This window comes from Acanthopagrus latus, chromosome 8 (assembly GCF_904848185.1).
Source record: "Acanthopagrus latus isolate v.2019 chromosome 8, fAcaLat1.1, whole genome shotgun sequence".
Classification (NCBI taxonomy): domain Eukaryota; kingdom Metazoa; phylum Chordata; class Actinopteri; order Spariformes; family Sparidae; genus Acanthopagrus; species Acanthopagrus latus.
This window is the reverse complement of record NC_051046.1, coordinates 30,366,066-30,389,835: the sequence shown is the minus strand read 5'-3', so window position 1 is coordinate 30,389,835 and position 23,770 is coordinate 30,366,066. Positions and strand designations below refer to the sequence as shown.

The 23,770-nt window shown below is 40.6% G+C and overlaps 1 protein-coding gene across 3 annotated transcripts in view; it reads right to left on the bottom strand.

Moving 5' to 3' along the window:
* Positions 1–499: 499 nt before the first annotated feature.
* LOC119024072 (c-Maf inducing protein) overlaps positions 500–23,770 on the bottom strand; it is a 63,164-nt gene continuing 39,893 nt past the window's right edge. For all 3 annotated transcript variants that reach the window (XM_037106500.1, XM_037106502.1, XM_037106501.1), the window contains exons 5-21: positions 20,290–20,331; positions 19,841–19,903; positions 19,649–19,729; positions 17,259–17,362; positions 16,966–17,070; positions 14,078–14,527; positions 12,344–12,409; positions 9,504–9,530; positions 9,365–9,413; positions 9,121–9,228; positions 8,827–8,943; positions 8,227–8,367; positions 6,483–6,530; positions 6,198–6,344; positions 5,993–6,098; positions 5,764–5,834; positions 500–4,638 (exon numbers count right to left, since the gene is read on the bottom strand). In XM_037106500.1, coding sequence (XP_036962395.1) covers positions 4,585–4,638; positions 5,764–5,834; positions 5,993–6,098; positions 6,198–6,344; positions 6,483–6,530; positions 8,227–8,367; positions 8,827–8,943; positions 9,121–9,228; positions 9,365–9,413; positions 9,504–9,530; positions 12,344–12,409; positions 14,078–14,527; positions 16,966–17,070; positions 17,259–17,362; positions 19,649–19,729; positions 19,841–19,903; positions 20,290–20,331 — 1,779 coding nt within the window. In that variant the 3' untranslated portion in view covers positions 500–4,584. The remainder of the gene's footprint in view (positions 4,639–5,763; positions 5,835–5,992; positions 6,099–6,197; positions 6,345–6,482; positions 6,531–8,226; positions 8,368–8,826; positions 8,944–9,120; positions 9,229–9,364; positions 9,414–9,503; positions 9,531–12,343; positions 12,410–14,077; positions 14,528–16,965; positions 17,071–17,258; positions 17,363–19,648; positions 19,730–19,840; positions 19,904–20,289; positions 20,332–23,770) is intronic.

Genomic DNA, 23,770 nt, shown 5'->3' with positions numbered 1-23,770 from the left:
GGCTAACTAAAAGAACAAACAAAACCACATTGGGTTTTAGGACTATAGGACTGTGATTTAGGAGTCATTCTGTGGGAAAATAAGTTGGCATTTTTGCACTTCCCTAAATTCTAAGCTAACTTCTCTAACTTCTAAGCCTAAAATAGGATCTGCATTTAAAATAAGCTCAAGAGATTTTCATATTTTGAAAAGTAGCTAACCCACAAAAACTGGTTAGCTGATTGTTGATGGGCGCAATGACCTACCCGAAATATGGATAAAATAGTGCAGCCATGAACACAGTAAATCTCACAGCATATATTGACCAGTTTTAGAGTTTGATCCACTGTGCATTGCACGACAATACAGCAATACCATAGCATGACATGTATTTTATGTCCTGTTTGTACCTGTTGACTACTGAAATGGCTGGCTATTACTGTACTGCAATAGCCACTTCTAGTATGAGTGAAGAAAGATTTAAAAAAAAAAAAAAAAAAAAACTCAGCGCACACCCAGCTGAAACATATTCACAGACAATTTATTTTTCATTGAAATTATTTCACATCATAGTTGTCATTTTCCTGTTGAAGATATTTTGTATTTTTATTACAACAGCCACAGAGCAGCAGCAGCAATAATAATAATAATAATAATAATAATAATAACCCAGCAGGAGAAGCAGATCAATGCAGAAAAGACTGAAAAATAGAGTGAAACATGGTGGGTGCCCCTTTTCCAGCTGCCAAAAAAGATTTTACTACAAGGAATTATGGGATATAGAGTTGTTTTTTTTCTTCAGTCTGTCAGATTTCTCAGGCTGTGCCATATCTGACCCCGTTCCTTCCATAACAAATTTTTAGACACGAGCACAGCTGTACAGGATTTGGACATGTTAGAAACTCTTAACAGTTTGTATAGAATAAAAAGAACATCAGAGATCATAGACGAGAAAGATGGGAATGGAAAGCAACAAAGCACAGTCAGTTCCACAGGATAGGTAGACATGGCGAAACAGAAGAAAAATCTCAGTTCAACCATTGCATGTACTACAGTAATACAAAAACCTTACATTGTAACTCCAACATGCTGGCACCCAGGCTGGGCATCTGGCAGCTCATAATGGCCTAAGAACTGTGGGATGAGTTCAGTGACAGGATTTCCTCAACATGAGGTTACATGAGTAGATTGATACCAGTCTCATGGCTGTATGTTGTATGAAGCTACAGTCAGTTAGCTTAGCTTTGCATAAGGACAGGGAAACTTGGGGGAAAAAGCAAGCCCAGCTCTTTCCAAAGGTAACAAAATCTACCTACGAGCTCCTGTAATGGCTAACTAAAAGAACAAACAAAACCACATTGGGTTTTAGGACTATAGGACTGTGATTTAGGAGTCATTCTGTGGGAAAATAAATTAGCATTTTTGCACTTCCCTAGCCTCTAATCTAGTGGGACTTTTGGATGGGTTTTCAGTTGCCTAAAATAGGATCTGCATTTAAAATAAGCTTAAGAGATTTTCATATTTTTGAAAAGAAGCCAACCCACAAAAACTGATTAGCTGATTGTTGAGGGCGCAGTGACTTCCTGCATTCACGTTATCACTATGAAATTGCCAGGCAACCAGCAGAGATGTAATGTGGACATAGTCAGGCCAGTTTCCCCAAGTTTCCAATCTTATGCTTAAGTAAGCAAACTGACTAACTTCTTATTATTACATTGACAAGACAATGATGTCAATCTTTTCATCCTCCTTTCATCCATTAAGCAAGTACACCTTTGTTCCAACATGTCAAACTATTCCTTTCAAACATTCAGACAACACATTTGGGATAAAACAAATCTACAGTAATGTTACACTGACTTAACAGTAAGTAATGTGTGGCACCCACAACTTTATTGTAACTTGATTATGGACAGTCAGTGTGGTTCATCTCTGATATGATTATCTGTCAGGATTAGAAAAAAAATCAGGGAGAACAAGAAATTTGAACATTTTTTGATATGATAATAGTCAAACTTGACAGGCATCTCCATTTCAGTCCTAACCTCAGTGAATAGTGATCAGACCCTTTATCATATTTCAAACCTTTTATAAAACAAAATTATAAAATAAAAATATCAGATGATACAGCAACATGTACATGCAAAAAACAAACATAGTAAACTTAACCACAAGAACACAAGAAACAAATGTCTGAATAAAGTGATCAAATCAAAGATGCTGAAAACTTTAAAGATATTTGAAAACATAATTTGTTTGATTACAGTGCACTTTGTGTGAAAAAACAGCCACACACACATTAAGATGAAGGCAACACCAGCCTGCCAATGAAAGGAGGCCAAGAAAAAGAAAAGGGGATTTAAAAATGGTTCAAGGACAGGAGGGGAAGAGATGACTATATACACTTGTATATACATCATACAGGCTATGAAAGAGAGCACAAGGTCCTAAAGCCAGACCTAAAGATGGCCGTACACAAGCTGAGTCTACAGGCCAAACAGAAATCTGTCATGGCACCCAATAAATAGGAAACAAATGATCTCATAGCGGACGGCATCCTGTCCTCTGCTGCAGCTTCTGCCTTGATTCAGCAAACATCCGGAGCACTCTGAAGGTTGACACAAATAAATAAAATGGATGGATGCAGTCAGAGCTAGGCTGACTGGAAAGACGGTTGAAACCTGACTCGTTTTCCCGTGTTCTAAAGTCGCTGACAGAAGACAAATCAATATAAAGAGAGGAAAAAGATTCTGACAGACTTGCAGTGTGTCAGGGCAGTTACCACATCATATGAAATGTTGCCACAATAAAACAGCAACATTTAGAAGGAATGTAGATGGGCAAATATGGCTTAAATGTGCCTTTTTCCAATCTTTTGTCCCTTAAAGCCCATTGGGATGGAATATGTACATCAACTTTATCACCAACCTTGGATGAGAATCTCCATACAGCCTAAAAATATCACCCATGTATTGAGAAGGAATATAAATACAACAACAGTTCAAAACAGATGGTTTAACAGGTACAAAGATAACAATAGGCAACTCATCAACAGCTCCACTAGAGGCACTGCGACTCTCCACCCTGACCTCAACAGGTCAGTGGCGGTGTCACTGTCTCCACAGACAGGTCATGACAGGTCCCACTTGAAATCGTGATCAGTACTGAAACCCCACTCATATTGGCCTGATGACATGCGTGCACAAAACAAAAACTACATTTGATGAAGATGTTTGGCAAGTGTCCTTTCTTCTTTTCGAAACAGTCTCAAACAGAGCCAAAAAATAGCAGAGGATATGAAAATATACAACTCTCAGCTGGTGATGAGTCTTGTTTACAGGTCCACTTAACAGGTCTATATTACCACCATGGCATGGTACAGAGAGATCCATGTACAGGCACCCTCTTGTTGGCTTCTTGTGTTACATGTTGCAAAAAAAAATAAATTAAAAAAAAAGGACAACTCGGCCTGTGTACGTCATTACTATCCGGACACAATCCAGAAGAGGCAGAGTAAAGGAAGTTTGAAAGACACAAATATTAGGCAGTCCCAGACCACCCAGCTACTGCTACACAACTGCCCTATTAAGTAGAAATGGGAGATCATCAGAAGACAAAACTGATGACAAAAGAAAAAAGAACAAATTGTAATTGTAAAACACAATTGGCATTTAAGTTTGCCCAAGTGCTCCTGAAATGGTTCTGAAATGTCATCACTGTGGGTTATGTTCATATATAGAATTATATAGAAACACACACAACATATGAAAGCACAGATGTCTGGAAAAATATGTTCATTCAAGTTGATAAAAACCTTTTTCTTTTTTGTGTTTAAATGAAGAGTAGGCACAGTCTTGGAACTCTGCTTTTCTCTGAGGTAGTACCTCATTTTCCCAATGAAAGACTTCAAAAGACAAATTTGAACCTGACAACTAGAGTCAAAGATTGTGAGAGTAAGGACTGCATTATTAACAGTTCAACACATCTGTTTGGTGAGCATAATTGTGGATCAGACTGGAGACCAACTGGAATGTGAGCTGCTGTATCCAGCCTTCTTCGCATGTGTGGCAGGAGAGAGAGAGAAAGAAAGGACAGCTCTGAGGGGGGAGGGTCGATTCAGGTTGATGGATGCATGACTGCAGAGCTGGAGTTAGACTGAATATGAAAACTGAGAGACTGCATCTGAAAGACAGGGCAAAGGATAAAGACGGAGAGAAAAGTGTCTCTTATGTCACAATATAGCGGGTCCTCCTCTGATCGTGTCAGTAAGAACAAGGTCCATGAAACATCGGTGACAGTAAGGGGAGTGGCAATGTCCATAATAATTTCTCATTTAGAAAATAGGTAATCCTGATGCTGACTAGACAGTTCCTTCCTGATGATGGCATCAGTACAGGGGTGGGCGATGATGTGTGAAGCTGATGAAGGCTCCTCTGGTGAAATCAGGTGATCCTCACACTGGGATGATGTCAGAGCCTAATAATGGCGGTGAAGGAGACGACATCACCACACAATTTTCATGGTGTGTATCTGAGCCTGTGTGCAGTGTGTGAGTATGTTTCTGTGTGTGTCCGGTTATGTATGGGGTTGTGTGAACATGGCTCATCACCAGGCCTCTGTGTACCGGACATCGACGTCTTTCAGGTTGGGCAGTTTGGCCTGCGGAGAGACACAGACAGATGGACACTGCCTCAGTACCTTTAGGCATACACACTCTCAGGAACATATTGTTAAAATAAAAATATTGATGAGTTCATCTGGACATAGACTGTCAACTGTTAAACATTCTTTTATAGTTGGAAATGTTATACTCTGTTAATGTTGAATTGTACACTTGCTTGTGTATAAATTTCACATTTCTACAATACTCTGGGTGATATGAAAAATTATTGTTCATTTTTTCATTAAAGCATGAAAGTTGGCACAGTATACACTACACTATCTCACAACCAATCTGTAGCCTACAGGCCTTGCATTCATGTGAATTAATTTCCTGGTAATGTCAGCGTTGTTTTCCCTGATAAAAGATTAAAAGCTGTTCAAGCTGCTGTGCTGTGTCCTACTCAGTGTACTGTCAGGTCATCAACTAATGTGTGACAGCGTAAAAAGCCTCCCAATCATTACTGATGTGTTTGCTGTTGGTTTACAGACTACTAACGCTAATAATTTTCATTGTGACACAATATTTTTGTGACAAAAGAACATAAATACACATCAGAGGTGTATTAAAGTCCTGCATGAACTACAGTTATGCCTTATGCCTTAATGCAGGATGGCAATCACCAAAACTGTTGAATCAATGTGTAACCTAACTCTAACCTGTTTATATGACTTAATCTTTACTCCTCTTGGTTCGTTTGAAAATAACCCTAACCCTAACCTATGTTTTCTTATAAATGTAAATTATTTTGAAAATATAAACTTAAATACAAATCTGAAAATGTAGGGATGTCACTTTTTAAAGATGCACTCTGGAAAATATGGCCAAAATTTGAACATAGATTAAAGACTATATGGGTCGCGTATCACAAAGTTAACTGACAAAGTTGCTACTGCTAAATATTTTTAGCTGTGGCGAGCTACAGTTAGCTTATTAGCTCATGGCTCATTTAGTTCAGATGGTGTATGGTTGTACTTAGTCCATTTAGTGAGAAGAACAGGTCTATTTCCTTTTAATTGACATTTTGTGAAATTGATTATCTACATTTCGATATATATATATGTCTATATTATACTATGCAAATAAACCATTTGCCTTTGACATGAATTATTTGGTAGTATTACCTTGAGGTCCTCATACGTGTCAGCTGTGAGCTTCGTGCTGTTCATATTCAGACTGCACAGACTTTTCATAGCTGGAAAAGACAAACAGTTATTATCAGCCACAATTTATTGTTAACTCTGAGCATGTCCTTGTATTCTGGATATTTTTTTACTGTAACATTTCTAGTCATTCCTTGCAATGCTTTCTATCAAATACAGTCACATGGTTCAATTTGTGTGTATTTCTTACAGCTGAGAGCCAGCAGACCAGCATCAGTGACTGGAGTCTCACAAAGGTTTAAAACCTGAAGACAGGCAAGATGCTCAGATAGCAATCTCAACCCTGCATCCCCAAACTGAAGGAAGACATACGAGATAAAGGGATGAGACACTTAAGACATCAAATTATTACTGATTACTAGCGTGTGTTAATACTTGTTTTGCTGTGTGTTCACCTGTGTGGACCAGAGGTTGAGCTGTTTGAGTGAAGGCAGTTTGATGAGCTGCTCAGCACAGGCACTGGTGACGTTGGTGAAGGCCAGACTCAGGTTTTCCAAGTTCCCAAAAGAACCTGAACTCAACAGGCGGGCCAGATCCGCATCCTAAACAATGTTGAGGGAAAAAAAAACATTGAGCCTTAGAAAAACAAGAGCAAGTATTTTCAATGCACTGACATTGGCCAGGACAGAACAGGTTAACACTCTTTTGTGTGCAGCAGTGAAGAATCAGTATAATCTCACCGTGGACTTGGAGGGTAGAGTCAGCCGGGTGGGGCCTCCTTTCCTTTGCTATGAAGACAGACAAAAAAAAAAGATGGCGTCTGAGCTGAGGGCCTTGCAGGAACCATGTCAGACAGTAGATGGTGTGTGTGAGCAGGTTTGCATGTATGCTGAATTGATATCATACTGAGGAGATGGGACATGAATACTGTTTAAAAAATTTTAAAAATACATAATCAACCATTTTTTAATGATGTTATTAACATTATGTATCTTTGTTAGAGTTTCCTGCCAGAGGATATCTGCAGTGCACCAGTGATGAAAGGTGATGATGGACATTTACTCAAGTACTGTTCTTTAAAATAATTTTGGCTTACTTATACTGTGCACTCACACTCCACTACTTTTTGGAGGCAAATATTGTTCCCTTTTCTCCACTACAACTATTTGATAAATGTATTTACTGGTTACTTTGTTAATTGCCCTTGTCTCCAAATTGTTTGTATGCATGGGTGACAGTTTACTTGCAGGTGCTCCAGTCTCCCCTCAAGTTTGTTTTTATAGTTCACAACTACAATGCTTTTACATGAGACCCCTGATATATACTTGCATTTTAGGTCCAGGCTAGCTCCATTAATTTACACACGCCAGTTAGTGTTTGCTTGCTCGATGAGAGTACAAGAGATGTGAGGGACACTGGTACAATTTGATGGACTTACAGCAGTGGATGAAGCAAAGAGGGTACATGCTGAAAAGCAGTCGACGAGTGTAAGCGACTGAGAAAAATGTATCTCTGGTGGATAAGGTTGATCCATGGAATAGTAAAGTAGAACAACCTTGAAAATAACCTTCATAAAGACAGTTAGATTTGAGGTTGTTATATTTTACTAGGCCTTATTTTATCATATTTCAAATATCCGAACCAGAGTCAGCCATACATGAGTGCATCCCTAGTCTTCTCTTCATCTAGGCCTAACCATAGAATAGACGATGGAGCTGTTCATACATGAAACAGAATTCTCTAAAATGAATCTTGCGTCCTCCATTTGTTTATATAAACTGCTGCCAGGTATATCTGGCAACCAATTAAAATTCATTTTACTTTTATTCTTCTCTCCATCCATAAGCCATTCACTAGGGTCTATCCCTCCAACTGACAATTAGACATGCTCTGCAGGGAAATCGAGAGAGAACAAGATAAAGAGAGTTATTCTTTACTGTAGGCCTACTTATACAGTTGTTTCTTAAATGCTTGTAAGTGGTTTGTGCCATGTCATCTGGTTCTGTGTTGGTTTTGTACAGTTTGAGGCTTTCTCATTAACACCCTCACCCACTGTTATGATAAAGGTGAATTTTCCTGGGCAACCTTCTGAAACAGACTGTTGTAAGCCACTTTAAACGGTGATTAGACTGGAAAAGCACTATAGAAATACAAATGGATTTATCCCTCTCCCACCCCTTGCCACAGTCATGTGGTCATTCTGAAGGAACACTGGTATGGTATGGTGCATGCTTACTGCTGAACTTCTGGGGCCTATAACAGCTGCTGTCAGAAAGTGGATTGACAACTAAGTCACATGCGTCACTACGGACACAAGAATTTGTATGTAATGGGAATGTAATATAATTTGTATGTAATGAGTTCAACTCATCCCACATTTCTGTTGACTACAACAGAAATGTGGGATGAGTTGGACAAGATGTTCTGAGTTCATCTCTACAAGAAGTGCACTGCATGTGTGTGTATGTTTGAGCAGTAACTCACCAGTTCTTTGAGCTCTCTCTGTCGGTCACAGAGCTGCTCGTACATCCGCAGGCCCACCTGGGTGCTCTCCAGGGTGGAGATAATCTGCAGCTGGGTGTCTTTGTTCTCAATGATGTTGTACTCAAGCATGAGACACAGGATCTGGACACACATGGAAACACATGCATACTGTAAGGGGTAAAGGCGCACCGCACAGATTTTACATGTGATGAACAGTTTACTTGTTATGCTGAGTACAGCTCAGCCTGAGGAGTCATTTGTGTGATGTTGTTTTGAAAGCAATGCAGCAGTTGCGCTGGATGGCAGCAGAAACAAACCAAACAAACCAGGCTAATTAACTGCTGTTGCTTGTTGGGCTTGAGTTTGCCATGTTATGCTTTCAGCATATTTTTGAGCACACAGTGCCTTTGAGGTTATTCTGGAGAATATTCTAGACAGTATCTGTCATTGTTTTGGATTGCTGCATAAAAATGAACATACATTTGTAAAAGTGCAATTAAGTTGTGATTAATAGCAAGTTAACAATGCTATCAATTGACAGCCCTAGAAAAAGAACAATTATTTATTGAAGAGTTAATAGAAACATAAGCATGGACATACCTCCACCATGGTCTGGTTGCCACGCAGGGCCAGCAGCATGCAGGGCCCCAGCTTGTTTTCAGCCAGAGAGAGCAGGAACTTCTTGGTCTTATAGCAGGAACCCATCAGGATATGAACCTGATGGAGAGGAATGGGAAGAGGGTCGGTTGTTAGTAACCACAACCACAGATATATAGTAAGGCTGACTGCATGTGTATGTGGGTGTGTGTGTGTGTGTGTGTGTGTGTGTGTGTGTGTGTGTGTGTGTGTGTGTGTGTGTGTGTGTGTGTGTGTGTGTGTGTGTGTTACACTCACCATACTGGCAAAAAGCTCTCCATCATCATCACAGGCAACACCTCCTGGACTGTATAGCTGAAACCAGCCATCTTTACCTGAACGGACACTCAGCAGGCAAGAATGGACCTGGAACACAAACACCCACATGATAAGTTTTCTGGGCAGTATCAAGCATCAGACATCTCACCCAAAACCCTGTCCTTCAGCTCTAGAGCTGCTTCAAAAGTGAAACATTGGAAAACATGCATGAATACACACTAACCTCCTGCCTTGGGTCCTCCGCAAACCTCTGAATTACATATTTCAGTTCCCTATTGAGACAGAGAAACATTGAGACACAAATGTCAGATTGTTTTTTAAACTAGAATGACTCAATCTGTTTATGATGTCAGAATTCTTACTTTGTGAATTTGGCATGTGCAAGGGCCCTGGAGAGAGGGAGGTAAGAGAGAAATGGGAAATATTACAGTACAAAATACTTATGAACTGAGAAATATGACAAAGCAAACATTTTCTGTTGGGAAACGATCATTTAATGCATACTTGTCTGGCAAGGTGGCTAAGACTTGATGTTTACAATGGTTACAATCATATTTGGAGGTCAATTTAACATATGTTGGCTGTGCTACCTCTTACAGTGATGTTGAGCTGATGACACAGTAGCACAATGTTACTTTATAATGGTGGATACAGTCAACATGCAGTGTCAGGGGGAGTGCAGAGCTCATTATGACATTTTCAGCACATGTGCACATGATATGAGCATGTGCAGTTCCAGGGATTGTTTGTTACTTTGGATGAAATTTTAATGATCCCTGTGGGGAATCATTACAATTATGTTTTAGCAGCTGTAAGAGGTTGACTGTAGTGACAGTTGCTAAAAATCACATCAGAGAAATAGACTTCTGAATCTGAAGTGACAAAATCCTGGTAAATTAAATCATTTTAGTTTAATGACTTTTTCAAAATGTTGTTTTAAGGTTGTACTGACACATTAAAGGTGAAACTTTTTATAAGCGTGAATATGTAGCTAAACACGCAAATTTTGGCTTCTAAACAATTGTAAAAAATGGTTCTGGGAGTTTTCTCAAAGTTTATCAACAAAAAACATGTTTACAATGATCAGGCACAGGATGGGTGCAGGTAGGCAGGAGTTGTCATGTAGTTGCCAGGTGTTGAAAAGGAAGAAGAATACACAGAAGTTCTGCTTCTGCTGAATCGAAATTCATAATTTGTTCTTCAACTTTCCATACTGAAATGAGTGCAATGCTCGAGCAGTGGACTCCTCCTAATAGTGTGAATAGTTTGAAAAAATAACTTATTCGACATATTCTTGCCAAGATTTGAATTGAAAGATGGATGGTACTTTTATATCTCTATGGTAAATATGATGCTGCAGTCAGCAAACCACTTAAAAGGATATTAGCAAAAAGAGGCTGAAAACAGTAGCTTAGCTCTGTAAGGTCACAAGTTATCACACTATATCATCAGAGGAAATCCACAGAAAATGAGGGTGCAAAAGATAGAATTTGCTTTTCTACTTGAATTATTCGCTGGATTTTTTCATGCCTGGAAGCACTAAGTTCCAGGATTATCCACTAGCTGTGCAGAAACTTCTCCTGGTCAAAAATAGCCCCGCAAATAACCCCCTATAAAACTGCAATGTGAATTTATATACTTCAATTAAATGTGAATGATTCAAAGACAGTTTAGTCCATTAATAATTCAGCTTTTGAGGTGGTGAATCTAATTACATGTTTTTTGCACATGAGTGCATGAATTCATTTGAGCACATCACTGTCAGTGTATGCACTGATGTGACTCATTATATCCTTAGTTACAGTGTGCTTGGGGAGAATTGTTCCCTTTCCTAATGATGCCTGCAGCCATCTACCAGGTAACAGTGGCGCAGGTGAGCAGCAGGTGCGTCAACACTAATGATGCTCTAGGTCAGCCACCAATTACAAATAGGGCTTGGAGTTGCTTATAGCCAATTAAACAAGCTCTCTGGAGAGGGAAAAGCTACCCCTCCAGTTTAGGACACCCGGGAGGCGTGGTGAGATAGCCCATCCACGTCAGCAACCAGGCCCCACCAGGATCCTGCTGAAGACATGTATACATCCCCAGAGATGGTAATGTGTGATAGTGGAAGAAGGAAGGTAGGAGACGGGAGGGAATGCTGTGCAGGGTGGTGGTGCGCAGCACTGGGCTGACACCGATAATTACAGTGTGATTACGGTTATGGCTGCACTGGTGTTTTTGGATTCCATTCTACATTCAGCACTATTTAGTTTCTTGTACTTTACATGTGTAACTACAGCAATGTAGTAGGGTGGACTGTGCAGTGCAGAAACACAGCCTAAATTTCATATATGAAGGACTGAAACCACCACACAGAAAAGTTGAGCTGAGGTGTCAACACTTAAGTAACTTTCTAAGGCCCAGTCTACATGTACACAGGTAATTATGAAGACAGGCTTCTATAACAAAAACTGTCTTCGTCCAGGTGAGTATTTCACAAATAATCTCTGTCCACACTAATACACTTGAAAAAGTCGCATGACCATTCACGTTCACTGGGCATGCGTGTGCCACTGTAAACAGGAAGAACGTATACTCTGTGGTTGGTTACTTAGTTGCAGAAAATACTATGAATGATATTTACTTTAACTTACTTCTTACCTACTCACTTTTACTTTTTACATGTGTACATGCCACAGGTACCACGGCCGGTACAAATAAGGCAATTCTTGCTAGAAATGGGACAAAAATTATGAGGCAGTGAAATGTGACTGCTCTTCGCAGAATCCTCCTGGTTAACACTATTTTTAGTAAAATACTGTAAACAACTTATTTTCGTCTCTCTTTTCCATCGTTTTATTTTGATTGCTATTTGTGTCCCTTTAAATATAGGCCATATAACATCCTTTCCATCAATATACAAACTCACATACTCCATGAAGTGACCTGTGTGTTTGCTTCGTGATTCCCAAAAAACCCTGTTTCTGTCCAAGGGAATGTTGTTCTCACTTACTAAGTATAATTCTGCTACACAATAATATGTGTAAACAACCACATATAAAAATACAGTAAGGCATCAGTATACTTTTTCGAGAGATTAATTCATTGAAGTTTTGTCATTATAAGTCCCTTGTGTGACAGGATCCTAGATACATGAATAAAATGCATTTGATGCCTACAGTTTAAGTGTGAGCTGAGGTGTGTATGTGTGAGTACTCACTCTTTAGGGAAGGGGATGGGCTGTAGCAGGCTGGCCAGAGCTGGTCTCCAGTCATCATAGTCCGACCTAACAGAAAAAGATGGACATAGAAGGTAAGTAAAAAAGTACTGGGTTGTTGATATGTAACTTCTACAATATGACATTGGTTTGGTTTATAAAATTTTCAAGTAGCTTCATCAAGACACAAGAGTTGTTAATAGGCCTTACAAAAGAGATTTCAATGACTTTTCAGACTTTTCCATGATTAGGTTTGTTTGTCCCTGGCCATGTGGACAAACAAACTCTTCACACGGAAGTAGATGTGACAAAAGTGAGCTGAAGATGCAGTAGTTATTTCTGTGTTACCTCTTCACTGTGAGCAAATAATGTAGAATACATATCCAAGACAAAAAGCTTAAAAAGTTTATGTTTCTCAGGATGGGGTAGCCGTGCCCCCTGTCCCCCTGGGATGTGATTCGAAAAACAAGCAATTAATTTTAAGTGTGGCCCTGTTTACATCAACTGAGTGTTAGCTAGAGGCTAGCTAGCTGTCACTAATTCCCTCTTACAATTCTGTCTTAATAATAGTTAACAGGCTGTTCCTGAGGGAATCTGTCAATAGTCACCGATTGACAGCTGTCATGTCATGTTGCCATGGCTCACAGTAGGCCTCCAAGATGAAGAAAATGTCGGCTCATGTGGACTGTTGTTTATTTCACAAATAAGTGTATACTTATGTATACGTTTAGAGAATGATAACCATGAATCCGCATTCATTGCTCATTGCTTCAATGCTGAAATTTACCTGACAATTTTTGTTTTAATTATCGAGCTGACATATTAAGTTAAGCGCTTCTTCGTGTATATATAGGGCATACATTTCCTCAATACTGTATTGTACAGTACATTAAAGTGCATCAAAAACATTATGACTTCATCATGTCCTCATACAGTAAATGTAAATGTTTGCATACCAAAATTGTTCGGAAAATTTATGTTGTAAATATAAAAAAAAAATGAGCAAAGATGACCAACAAAATGAGAAATTATCTTTGTGACGTTATGTCAAGTCAGCATACTAACCAGCTAGTATTGAAAACACCAACCCTCGCCCTGTCCTCTGAGCTCCCAGCCCAGGCAGAGTCAGGTAAGAGGGCTGTGGCTAACGGGGCTAACTAGCTAACAGCAGCTACTATTCGCAGCAGTTAACAGTCACTCTGGAATTAAATGCCGATAATATGAATCGGACAGGTGGTTAACTTTCACGCATAACATCTTTAATTATGATTTCTCAGGTCTGCTTCTGCTTGCAAAACAACATTTTGCATGATGCATACAAGTCGTTCGTGAACTGCTCGGCTCTGTACTGAGGGGTAAATGTCCAGTTTCTGAGTTTTTTTCACTGATGAAGACAGAGCCGTGGGCAGCCGCTTCGCCATGTTATAACATTAATTTATAATGCGTCCTCTCTTTTCTAAATATTCTACATATGAAGCATCAATAGCACATAATAATATACTAATCATTAAAGATAAAACACAGCCCTCTCCACTCCTCTAGACCCCTCTCCCCCTTCTCTTCTCCACCTTCTTCTCTCCTTAGCATCAGCGGTCAAATATCAGCAGTGGAGGAACACCGCTAAAGTTAAAGTTGATGCTAATCTAACTCATCTACTCAGTGGAAACAAATTAAAACAAAATACTGCACTGTTGCATTAATACTGCGTTGCAGTGATAGATTTCTGTGTAAACTCACAGCATCTTGAGTATGAGAGCGAAGCAGCCCAGCACTCGGTTGGCCTGAGCTGGCAGCTGGATGGACAGAGTGTTGACAGCTGGGCTGACCAGCAGACAGTCAATGAGGTTTGGTTCACTGTCACCCCCTGATGGCCCACCCTTCCGTCTGGTGTTGGCTGAGTTGTTGTTTCGCTCCAGCTCCACCAGGATCTCACTAGAGTTAACAATAGATGGAGGAGGGGAGAGAGGCAGGGAAGGCATTGGGGAGGAAATGGGAATGGAAAGGGCAGGGTTTGTGGGTATGGGAGGAGGTGGCTGAGGAGGACTGGGGTTGCCAGAGAGGGGGAGGAGGGTGGCAGGAGGTGTAGGAGGCTCAGGGCGCAGTAGGCGGAGTGGCATTGGGGGCTTGCGATCGTTCTGCTGCTGGCAGCCATTTCTGATCTCTTTTAGGCTGGGAGAGTTGTCCCGACTGCAGGGAGAGGAAAAGAGATAGGAGCATATAAGAAACAATACTTGGTTGAGGGACAATAAAAGAACAGTTCAGCCCAAAACTAAAACATCTGTCATTATCTGTACTTCTCCATGCCTATGGAAAGCCAGAAAAAGTCTTGTAGCTCGTGATCCACAAAACTTTTCGGGAACTTCACAGCAAAACAGTGTTTCAGTATTTCTCCCAAACAACAGAAGGAGAAGCAGTCTTGTAAAAAAAAAAAAAGTCTCCGGAAGCCCTGGGACCCCAAAAGCCAAAAATGTCACTGTAGTTCTAAGCTAAAAGCATTAGCACACCCCATCTGAAGTGGTCACATGAGTTTGATTGCACATAAAGGGTGTTCTTTTGGGGTTGTTTGGTGTGTCCCCATCTACTTCAGTTGTCGTGGAGAATGCTGCACTGTTCTGCTTTGAAGCTTCAAAAATGGGTTGTGGACTCCGAAACTTCAACAACGGTGTGAAGGTGAGTGGATGATGAATGAATTTTCAGTCTTTGGTGAACTGTTCCTTCAAGTGTCAAAGAAGAGCAAAGCCATAAGCTTAAAAATAGTGCAATTACAGTTAGGAGATAAAAGAGGTGTGATACAGAGCCATGAGAGATGGCTACCAGAGTGATGGTTCCCTTGTGTGCTTGAGTTTCGGAAAACTTAGCTAACAATTTACCTCCTTGGGGCAACAGGAAGCTAAGGAGATGATGCTAATTAGTTAAGTCAGCCTAAGTCAAACATCTGCAGTCAACAAAAACCCCTATGGACCACACTAGATACAAATAAGATTAAATGTAAATCACTAGAATGAGACCAATTAGATTTTCTTCAGCTATGGCAAAGAGCTTTATGTTTTTGAAACAGTTTTTTCCTATTGTACCATAACATATGCAAAAAGAAATGAAATCCCAGATGTTGTGCAAAGAAAATTCGATCTTTCATCAGGTTTCAATTTAGGGTTGGCACACAGTGGATTGCAATTGTTTTTCATTCCCATGAATTTCTATATTTGAAGATGAAACTGAATTAAATACATACCACATTCAATAATTATGCTAAATATAAGACTAAATATAAAGTTTATAGCACCACATTTTGTAAAATAACTATTGAAGGCTTAGATGTGTCTTGTCACTTGTAATATTTTGTATAGTCCAAAGAATGATCGGCCAAGACAAACCACTAGAGCAACCAGGCCTGATATGAAACGTCAAGAAAACATAATCATGTCATGTTTTTAATGATTTTCTACACAATGTTTATATTTTGAATGATTGTTGATGCATTGTTACTGTACTGTAGAGGTATTTGTTTTGTACATGGCTTATTAGTTTAGGCTTTAAATGGAACAATGTGGTCTAATGACATTATGGTATCTGACTTCCTGGTAACATCTCTAATTTACTGTTTGTACCGCTTCCTTCATATGAATATTAATGATATATAATATTCATATTAACTGATCAATGAACCAATGGACTGAGGCAAACAAAACTGAGCCATCCTCAACAGTGGCAAAGCTCTTCCCTCACACCAGTAAATGACACTATATGTTTTCTAAGACTACATTAGAAAAGCAATGCAATGTTTTTGAGGCATTATGACAGTTTCTAAACCACTGAACAGTGAGCCCTTCAGGAGTGTAAATAATAGGGTAGTGACTGGGTGTGTATCTCTCTTTGTAACAGAGGTGTTACAAAGAATATACAGTATCAGATGGTATAGATTGGGCTATTATGACTGCAACAATTTACTCAGATTCAAATTGAAAAAAAATCCATGTGTGATTACAGCACTTGACTTACAGAACTTAATAATATGAGCACATCAACAGTGCCTGTAAATAAACTACAATACAGTGAGCTATCTCTGGTGTAAAGACAACATAAAATCAGCTTTAAGTCATGTTTCATGTTGGTTAGGCTATTTTGTCACAATATCCATACACTGTCATTAAATGTATACATTTTAGAAATGGCCGGAATTTGAAGGTAGCTCAAAAACCATTGGGACAGCATTGACTCTGACTGCTAATCACTGTACTGTTTGCTGAGTTAACAGGAGCCTGCTGGGCCCACAACCTCGAACAACACAGAGACTCACAGCAGACAACAGGGCTCAGCAAACCAGATACCACACTGAGACTGAACATAGCTTCAGCTTCTCATTATGTATAAGAGAGAAACTTGAATATGGGGGGTATATGTGTGTATTTTCCTATTTAATATGGAAAAAAGGTGTAAAAATGTCTCTAATCTTGAGGTACGAAGTGGTATTATGAGATAGGATGGATCTGAACTAGCTGGTCTACAAGTGAACACTGTTGTTTCTTCAAACTCTCTTGATAATGTTAGTTCATTTTTTATGTTTAAAAGTAAGATTCTGGCCATTCTACCATATGTGTGTGTCCATCCCTATATGGAATACTGACCTGTTGATGAACTCCTCATAACAGGAATAAATGGCAGCGAGACACACTGCAACCAGGTTTGGCAGGACCCGTGGGTGAGGGCACTGCCCTGTTGGCCCATGCATGCTGCAAAACACAGAGGTGCAGATGAATACCATGGAAACCATTAACATAAATCCAAATTTTAAAATATTCAGGCTCAAATATATTTTTTATGTATTTCTACATATACATTACATAAGGGCATTAATGCACAATAACATGTTCAAACATAAATATAACACAATTTCTGCATTTGCACTCAATTTTCTTACCTGTGGACAAACTTCTTGACGACCTCCATCCCAGCATTCAGTTCGTTCAGAGCCAAGATGTACTCCTGAGTGAAGAGACGCAGTCGAGGACACTTTCCAAAGTCCTGCCAAAGAGAGGTACAAAAACAAATGCAGTGTTTAAATTATATAAACTAAATCAAAGTACCAAAACAGAAAAAAACTGAACCTGAAGATGATGTGCAAATAATTACCTCAACTTTATTTGGAAAGAACATTTAAAAAAAAAAAACAGACTGTGGGAAAACTTATATATAGTGCCTAAATATAACTGTTAATCCACCATTTGAAGTTTAATTAACATTTGAATTCTGCTAGTGTATTCATTACAAACATATTTAATGAGTTTAATCTTGAATATACTGAGGGATTATAAAACATAATAATACATTGTTCTCACTGTATATCTGGTAGCTGCAAAAAGCATCTCTCTATAAAGGCAAGGAATCTCTGTCTGTCTGTGTGTGCCTCAAATATCTCTGCAGATCAGGATCAGACTGACCTGAGATTTTCAACATGGCTGCTGCGTGGTTTAAGAGCAGTGTGGGATTTGTTTGGACTACAATGATACCGAAAATAAATTCTTTCATATATGCATAGGCGGCACCAAGGAGGGGCTTGCCGGTGCTTCAGCTCCCCCTAGTGGTTGCATAGCACCCCGCAGCACCACCACGAAATCCAATAAAAATTAATTAAATAAAATATATTTTTAAGACATCTCATGCGCTTTGTATCTCATTTCTGCCTGAAAATGTCCTCAATTAATTATGATATAAAATGTATTAATTGATTTTAACGCAAGGTCAGAGGTGTCAGGTGTCACGTATTTGCGTCAGAATTTGGACTAGCTACCCAAAAAATATTCCCAGGGGGAATACCGACAACATACCAGACCAGCCTCTCAACAACAACAACTTTGTGGAATCCGACGGTACCGCAATATCAGAATCAGATGGCCCTTCTACTCGTCCCCCTCGCTTGGAAGAACCATTTACTGCACCTGCAGTTACTGATGTGGAGAAACATACCATTATGAACCAGGCAGCAACAGTACCTCAGAGTCAGATGGGGAGTCTACCACGACCGCCTCAAGCGCTGGTCCCAGCCCTGCGCCCGGGGAGCTAATGCCCGGGGCCAGGGAGCTCACACCTGCTGATGCTGACAGCACACCAAGCATGGCGTGTGGACTGCATGATCTTTAAGATGAGATCCAGATTGGATTTCTCATAGTCGAATTAAAGCACCCAGATTATTTGATTGATAGTTGCATTACTCCTGCATGTATACGTTCCAGCAGATCGGATTGGATTTTACGTTCTGTGCAGGCTCGAGATTTTTCCCCGGGGCCGTGAGCTAGAAGATGGACGGCAGCGGTGGCGTCTTTCCTCCAAAATCACCGCAAGAAAGAGCACCATTGTGAATCTAGTTTGTGTAATAATCATGTACACCATATATGAAGTGTACAAAGATGTGGCTTCGCCTCACTCTTCATACGCCATCTTTCTTAAATGACGAGGCAGCTGGTGAGGTAAACAGGTCAGCCGGAGGTGTTTCTGTTACCACTAGTTGAAATGGGTACAGCACCACCTAGCGTACCAGGGTATGACATGCTCTGGCCCAATAATCCGATTTTCTCACTGGCATGTATACTCGGATAATTGCAGTTGTCTGATTGAGTGGCATAGTCAAACTATGGCTGTAATCCGACTAAGCTGTGCATGTAAACGTACTGACTGAGGAGCAGAGTTGCATCAAGTCCTACGTCTTCTCGGAAGGAAATCACAACAGGGACACTCTGTTAACACCACTTTGGAACTTTTAACACTCATGCGTTTACATGCACAGCTTAGTCGGATCAGTCAGCGACAAAATAGGTAAGTTACTTAAACTCATAATCTGTATGTTTGATGTTTTCATTAATGACAACACTTACACTGTTCGGTTGGTAACCTTGTTAACCTGTGGGGCCACAGACTAAAATGTTGCATTAAGGTGAATATAAAAGACACTACCAAAGCAGAAGACTATATTAAATAAGCACTGCAGAAACTCAAGAAAGGTGTACAACCATATTTTAACATACATGTTTAAACATATATGTTTGAAATGGTAAGTTGTCCTCCCGGAAGTGACTGTTGGTAGCTCCACATCACGATGATTTGGTCTCAAGATGCCTTCCTACTTATTGAATCTCTCATTATAAAGACCTTAATTTAACAGAAACATTTTCACATATATGACCAAAATCGGTTTATGCATGTAATAAACAGGCATCAAAAGAGGATTGGGCAGTGTAAAACCACTACTAAGAGAGAACTGATGTGCCCTTCGGCTGAGAGCTCTGAGCAGCTCCTGGACAGAGTAGTTCTCACCATGTTATGTTTGAGGATTCTCTGGACCACAGGAGTGAACACTTCAATCACGACCATCGACCGCGGCCTCTCCCGACAGTGCTGCAACACACAGAAATGACAAGAAGCACTTTAAATGCTTCAATCTGTCCAGCTTTAGAACAGTAGCTATTAGTTTGTTGTTGTTCCAGTTTGAGAAGCAAGGGACCTCACCTTACAGAAGAACTCACACAAGTCAGGTGGTGGGTGGTTGTTTTCCAGAAGAGGAGCAATGGCCTGAACAAAAAACAACACACACAGAGATAGATGAATATTTCCATATCCTATCTCTTATTTATCCTGGCTGGGAGCCAGCAGTACAGATCTGGACTGTCAGGTGCAGCAGCCTTGTAAAAACAGCTCAAAGCTAAGCTACACAAACATCAAACCTCTCTCAGCATCAAACTCTTCTGTTCTGCCCAGATACCACCATATGGGCATCGACAGCAACAATCGAAAACACACAAAAACACAAGTGTAACATGAACAAACACACAATGAGAATCAATATTTTTCTTCAGTTTAAAGACCGAAACAACAAGAGGTTGGACTCAAGGATGTTAATTATTAACTTCAGCCTGACATTAAATAGCAGCTGTAGTGGCAGTGAACTTCATACTCACCACAATGATGTTCTCATGATCCTGAGTGCTGAGATTAGAGTTCTGTGTGGAAGAAAAGGAGTAAAGAACATCACAAGAGTATGTGTGTATGTGCAATCAAATATCCTCACAAGCAAAGAATAAAGGGGCACTCTATTAGCAATTACACATCAGGGATTTATGGGTAGGATTAGGATTGGTGTCACGTTTAGGTATGGGCTGTGACTAGTTAAAGTCCGTGTAAAGCAAATTCAGCCATTTTCTTCTAAACACATTAAATAGGTCATAAATTTATTTCTTTAAAACATGTAATGCGTTATGTAATGCGGTCATCATTAGCATAAACCCCACCCTGCTGCAGAAGCGGTATAAATACATACGCATGGACTACAACATAAGGAAACGGTGGATTAATTTTGTCAAGAGGAACTGTTGTGGAGCATTCAAAATCACCACCAACACCCGTCTCTGCAGTGTCCACTTTATCCCCGATAGTTACAGCAACTATCACCAGGTCAAATCTGGATTTCTGAAGAGTCCGTTGATGCTGGTCAGCGGGGCCAAACTGACCCTCTCCATCCCCTGCTTGCATCCTCCCAGCCATAGGCAGAAATCCCGGGGGGGGGGGGGCAGGAGGGACATGTCCCCCCCCTCCAGTAAAGCTGTCCCCCAGAATAATTTGAGACATAATTAATAATTCATTATAATCGTGCAATAATGTGCTATTTACATCTTTAAAGATGTAGATAGCACACTCTTAGAAATGGTTGAGCCCACCCCACACTCTTTCCAACAGGCAGAGCTCAATGTCATCAAACTGCAGCGCCGGAGAGCCCCGGCAGTTTTAGACGTACACATGCCGAGTTCCATACCCACCGTTTTAGACCTATGCATGTGCGAGAGCCACCGTTTCAGACGTACGCATGTGCGAGTTGAAACTGAACCTTTAAGACTGTGTACTGTGTTGCCTAGATACGAGAGAGCAACGCGGCGCCCATGTAATGGACGGATACCTATTTTTGTTCATCTATGATAAAATGGTAGCGTTACAACTGGGCATAGTAAGTTAATGTTTATGTTAGTAATGAACGTCAAGCATTGTGGAAACCCAAGTATGAGTGTGGCGGTACAAACTACCTCAACCAAGAAAGACGGACCCGAACTATTACACACTGCCTTGATGGAGTTCAGCAATATGTCCTATAGCTAGCTGGTGGTTAAGTGTTGTGCGGGTTTCCACGCATGCGTACTTCTTAAACGGTGGCAGTTGCACATGCATACGTCTAAAACGGCTGCGTCTAGAACTACGGGGGCAGGACCTTTGGGGTCCAGTTCTGCAGTTAGACCCTTCTCTTGGAGCTAGCAGCTGCAGCTAGTGATGGGATCGGCAGTTCTTTTTACTGAACTGAATCTCTAGAATCCGTTCAGTAAAATGATTGGTTCAAAAGATTCGTTCACCGAATCATTCAGTGCTCTCCAACTCCCTGAACTGATAAGCAGCCAAACGATCCGTCATTCAGTTAATAATTCAGCCCTGAGGTTCATGTTCACTTACTGATGGACGGTGCGCACTCATTCGTGGGAGACACACTGCTGCTCTGAGTGGTATACATGCACTAAAATTATTACACGGTGAAACTGTCCTCTGTGCACAGTAAAATCACTTAACATGATGCTACACGGATGTTAGCAACACAGCGCTAATTTCAGCAGTACCGTTACTGAACGTGAATCATCTCCTCTGCCCTGGCTGAGTGAGAGACACAGCGCCACTTTCAGCACAGTGCATGAACGAGAATCACGCCCTCAGTGTCAGTTCTCTGCCTGCAGTAGGTTCGCGAATCATGAATGAATCACAGTGTGAATGTGATACACGTCCTGGCGTCCCTCGTTCGCGAACGACCTGCTGAGGACATGAATCACGTTCGCGCTGTCACTGGATCACGTGAATCACGTTCGCAAACTTGAGTGACGGCAGCTGCTGAGAATCACGTCCGCGAACGTGAGTGACTTTTACTGTGCAGTAAAATCACTTAAGATGATGCTACACGGATGTTAGCAACACAGCGCTAATTTTAGCAGTACGGTTACTGAATGCGAATCATCTCCTCTGCCCTGGGTGAGTGACACAGCGCCATTTTCAGCATAGTACCTGAGCGATAATCACGTCCTCAGCGTCAGTTCTCTGCCTGCAGTAGGTTCGTGAATCATGAACGAATCACAGCGCAAACGAGAATCACGTCCTGACAGTTCTCTGAGTGAGTCGCGGCAGTTCCACTCCCCGGCTGGCATTATCGCAGCTGAGCTCAACTGAACTGAGAAAAGAATGAATCAGTCCATGAAGTGATCCCGTTCACTTCGTTCACTGAAAAGAACCGTTTGTTCGAACGACACGTTCGCAACCGACACAACACTAGCTGCAGCAGCTTGTGGACGGAGCCTGCTACTCACACCGTGCTGCGGGGTAAGAGGTGTGTATACCACACAGTTGTTCCATTAACAAAAAGCGCCAGGTCCAGGCTGTCTGCAACATTTATCCTACATTGTTCAAAAGCCTACTCAATTACGAGTGCTGTTAAGATAAAAGCTACAGATAGTGATAGTCACAGACAGAGAGGAGAGGGATAGGACAGGACAGGACAAGAGCAGTAATAATTATTTTTGTCATTCTAAAAGACTGTCTGGATATATATGACGGAATCAGATATTACTGACATAATAGATTTATTTCCAGGAAGGTTTTATCCAGTTATCCAGAGTTATTTGTCTTGAAATATTTTCAGTTAACGAGTAGATGCTGTATCCACTTTGTTTTTTTCATTTCTGAGTCAAATGTTGCAGTCTCTGTCAATCTCCAATTAAATTATCACAGCTTAATGAATTTTCAACATATTTTTTAGCAGTATTGTCACAAGTGTCAGATCCTGTTATTACACATGATACTCATTCTAGAGTTGTATGCATTTGACACTAAAAAGAGAGAGCGAGAGAGCGAGAGAGAGAGAGAGAGAGAGAGAGAGAGAGAGCATAATCTGATATGTTTCATCTGGAAAAGGGCAGTTATCTGATTATGAGAAATCTGATAAACAAACTTAGATGTTTGCCTGATAATTAGTTTATTCATTGCATGTGTACATGTTAATTTGATTTCAATCATTTTGTTTTCAATCTAGACATGTGCAGGTGGACTCAGCCAGTGCTAAGAAAGGTCTTCTGCCTTCCTGTTGGAGAGATAAAGAGACTGAAGCCTCAAATTGCGATAAAAGATGCTGTATGAAAGACAGGCTACAAACCCTAACCCTAACCCTTTTATTCCTTGTCCGCCCCCCGGAATTATTCTCTAAAATTTTACTGTTTATTGTCCCCCCCCAACTATGAAATGGGATTTTTACCCCTGCTCCCATGCCACCATCATCACATCACATCACATCACATCACATATGTGCCCGCCACCGACCCTCTCCGTCGTGCCGATAGCGGGTGCTTCCATGACGGCCACCGG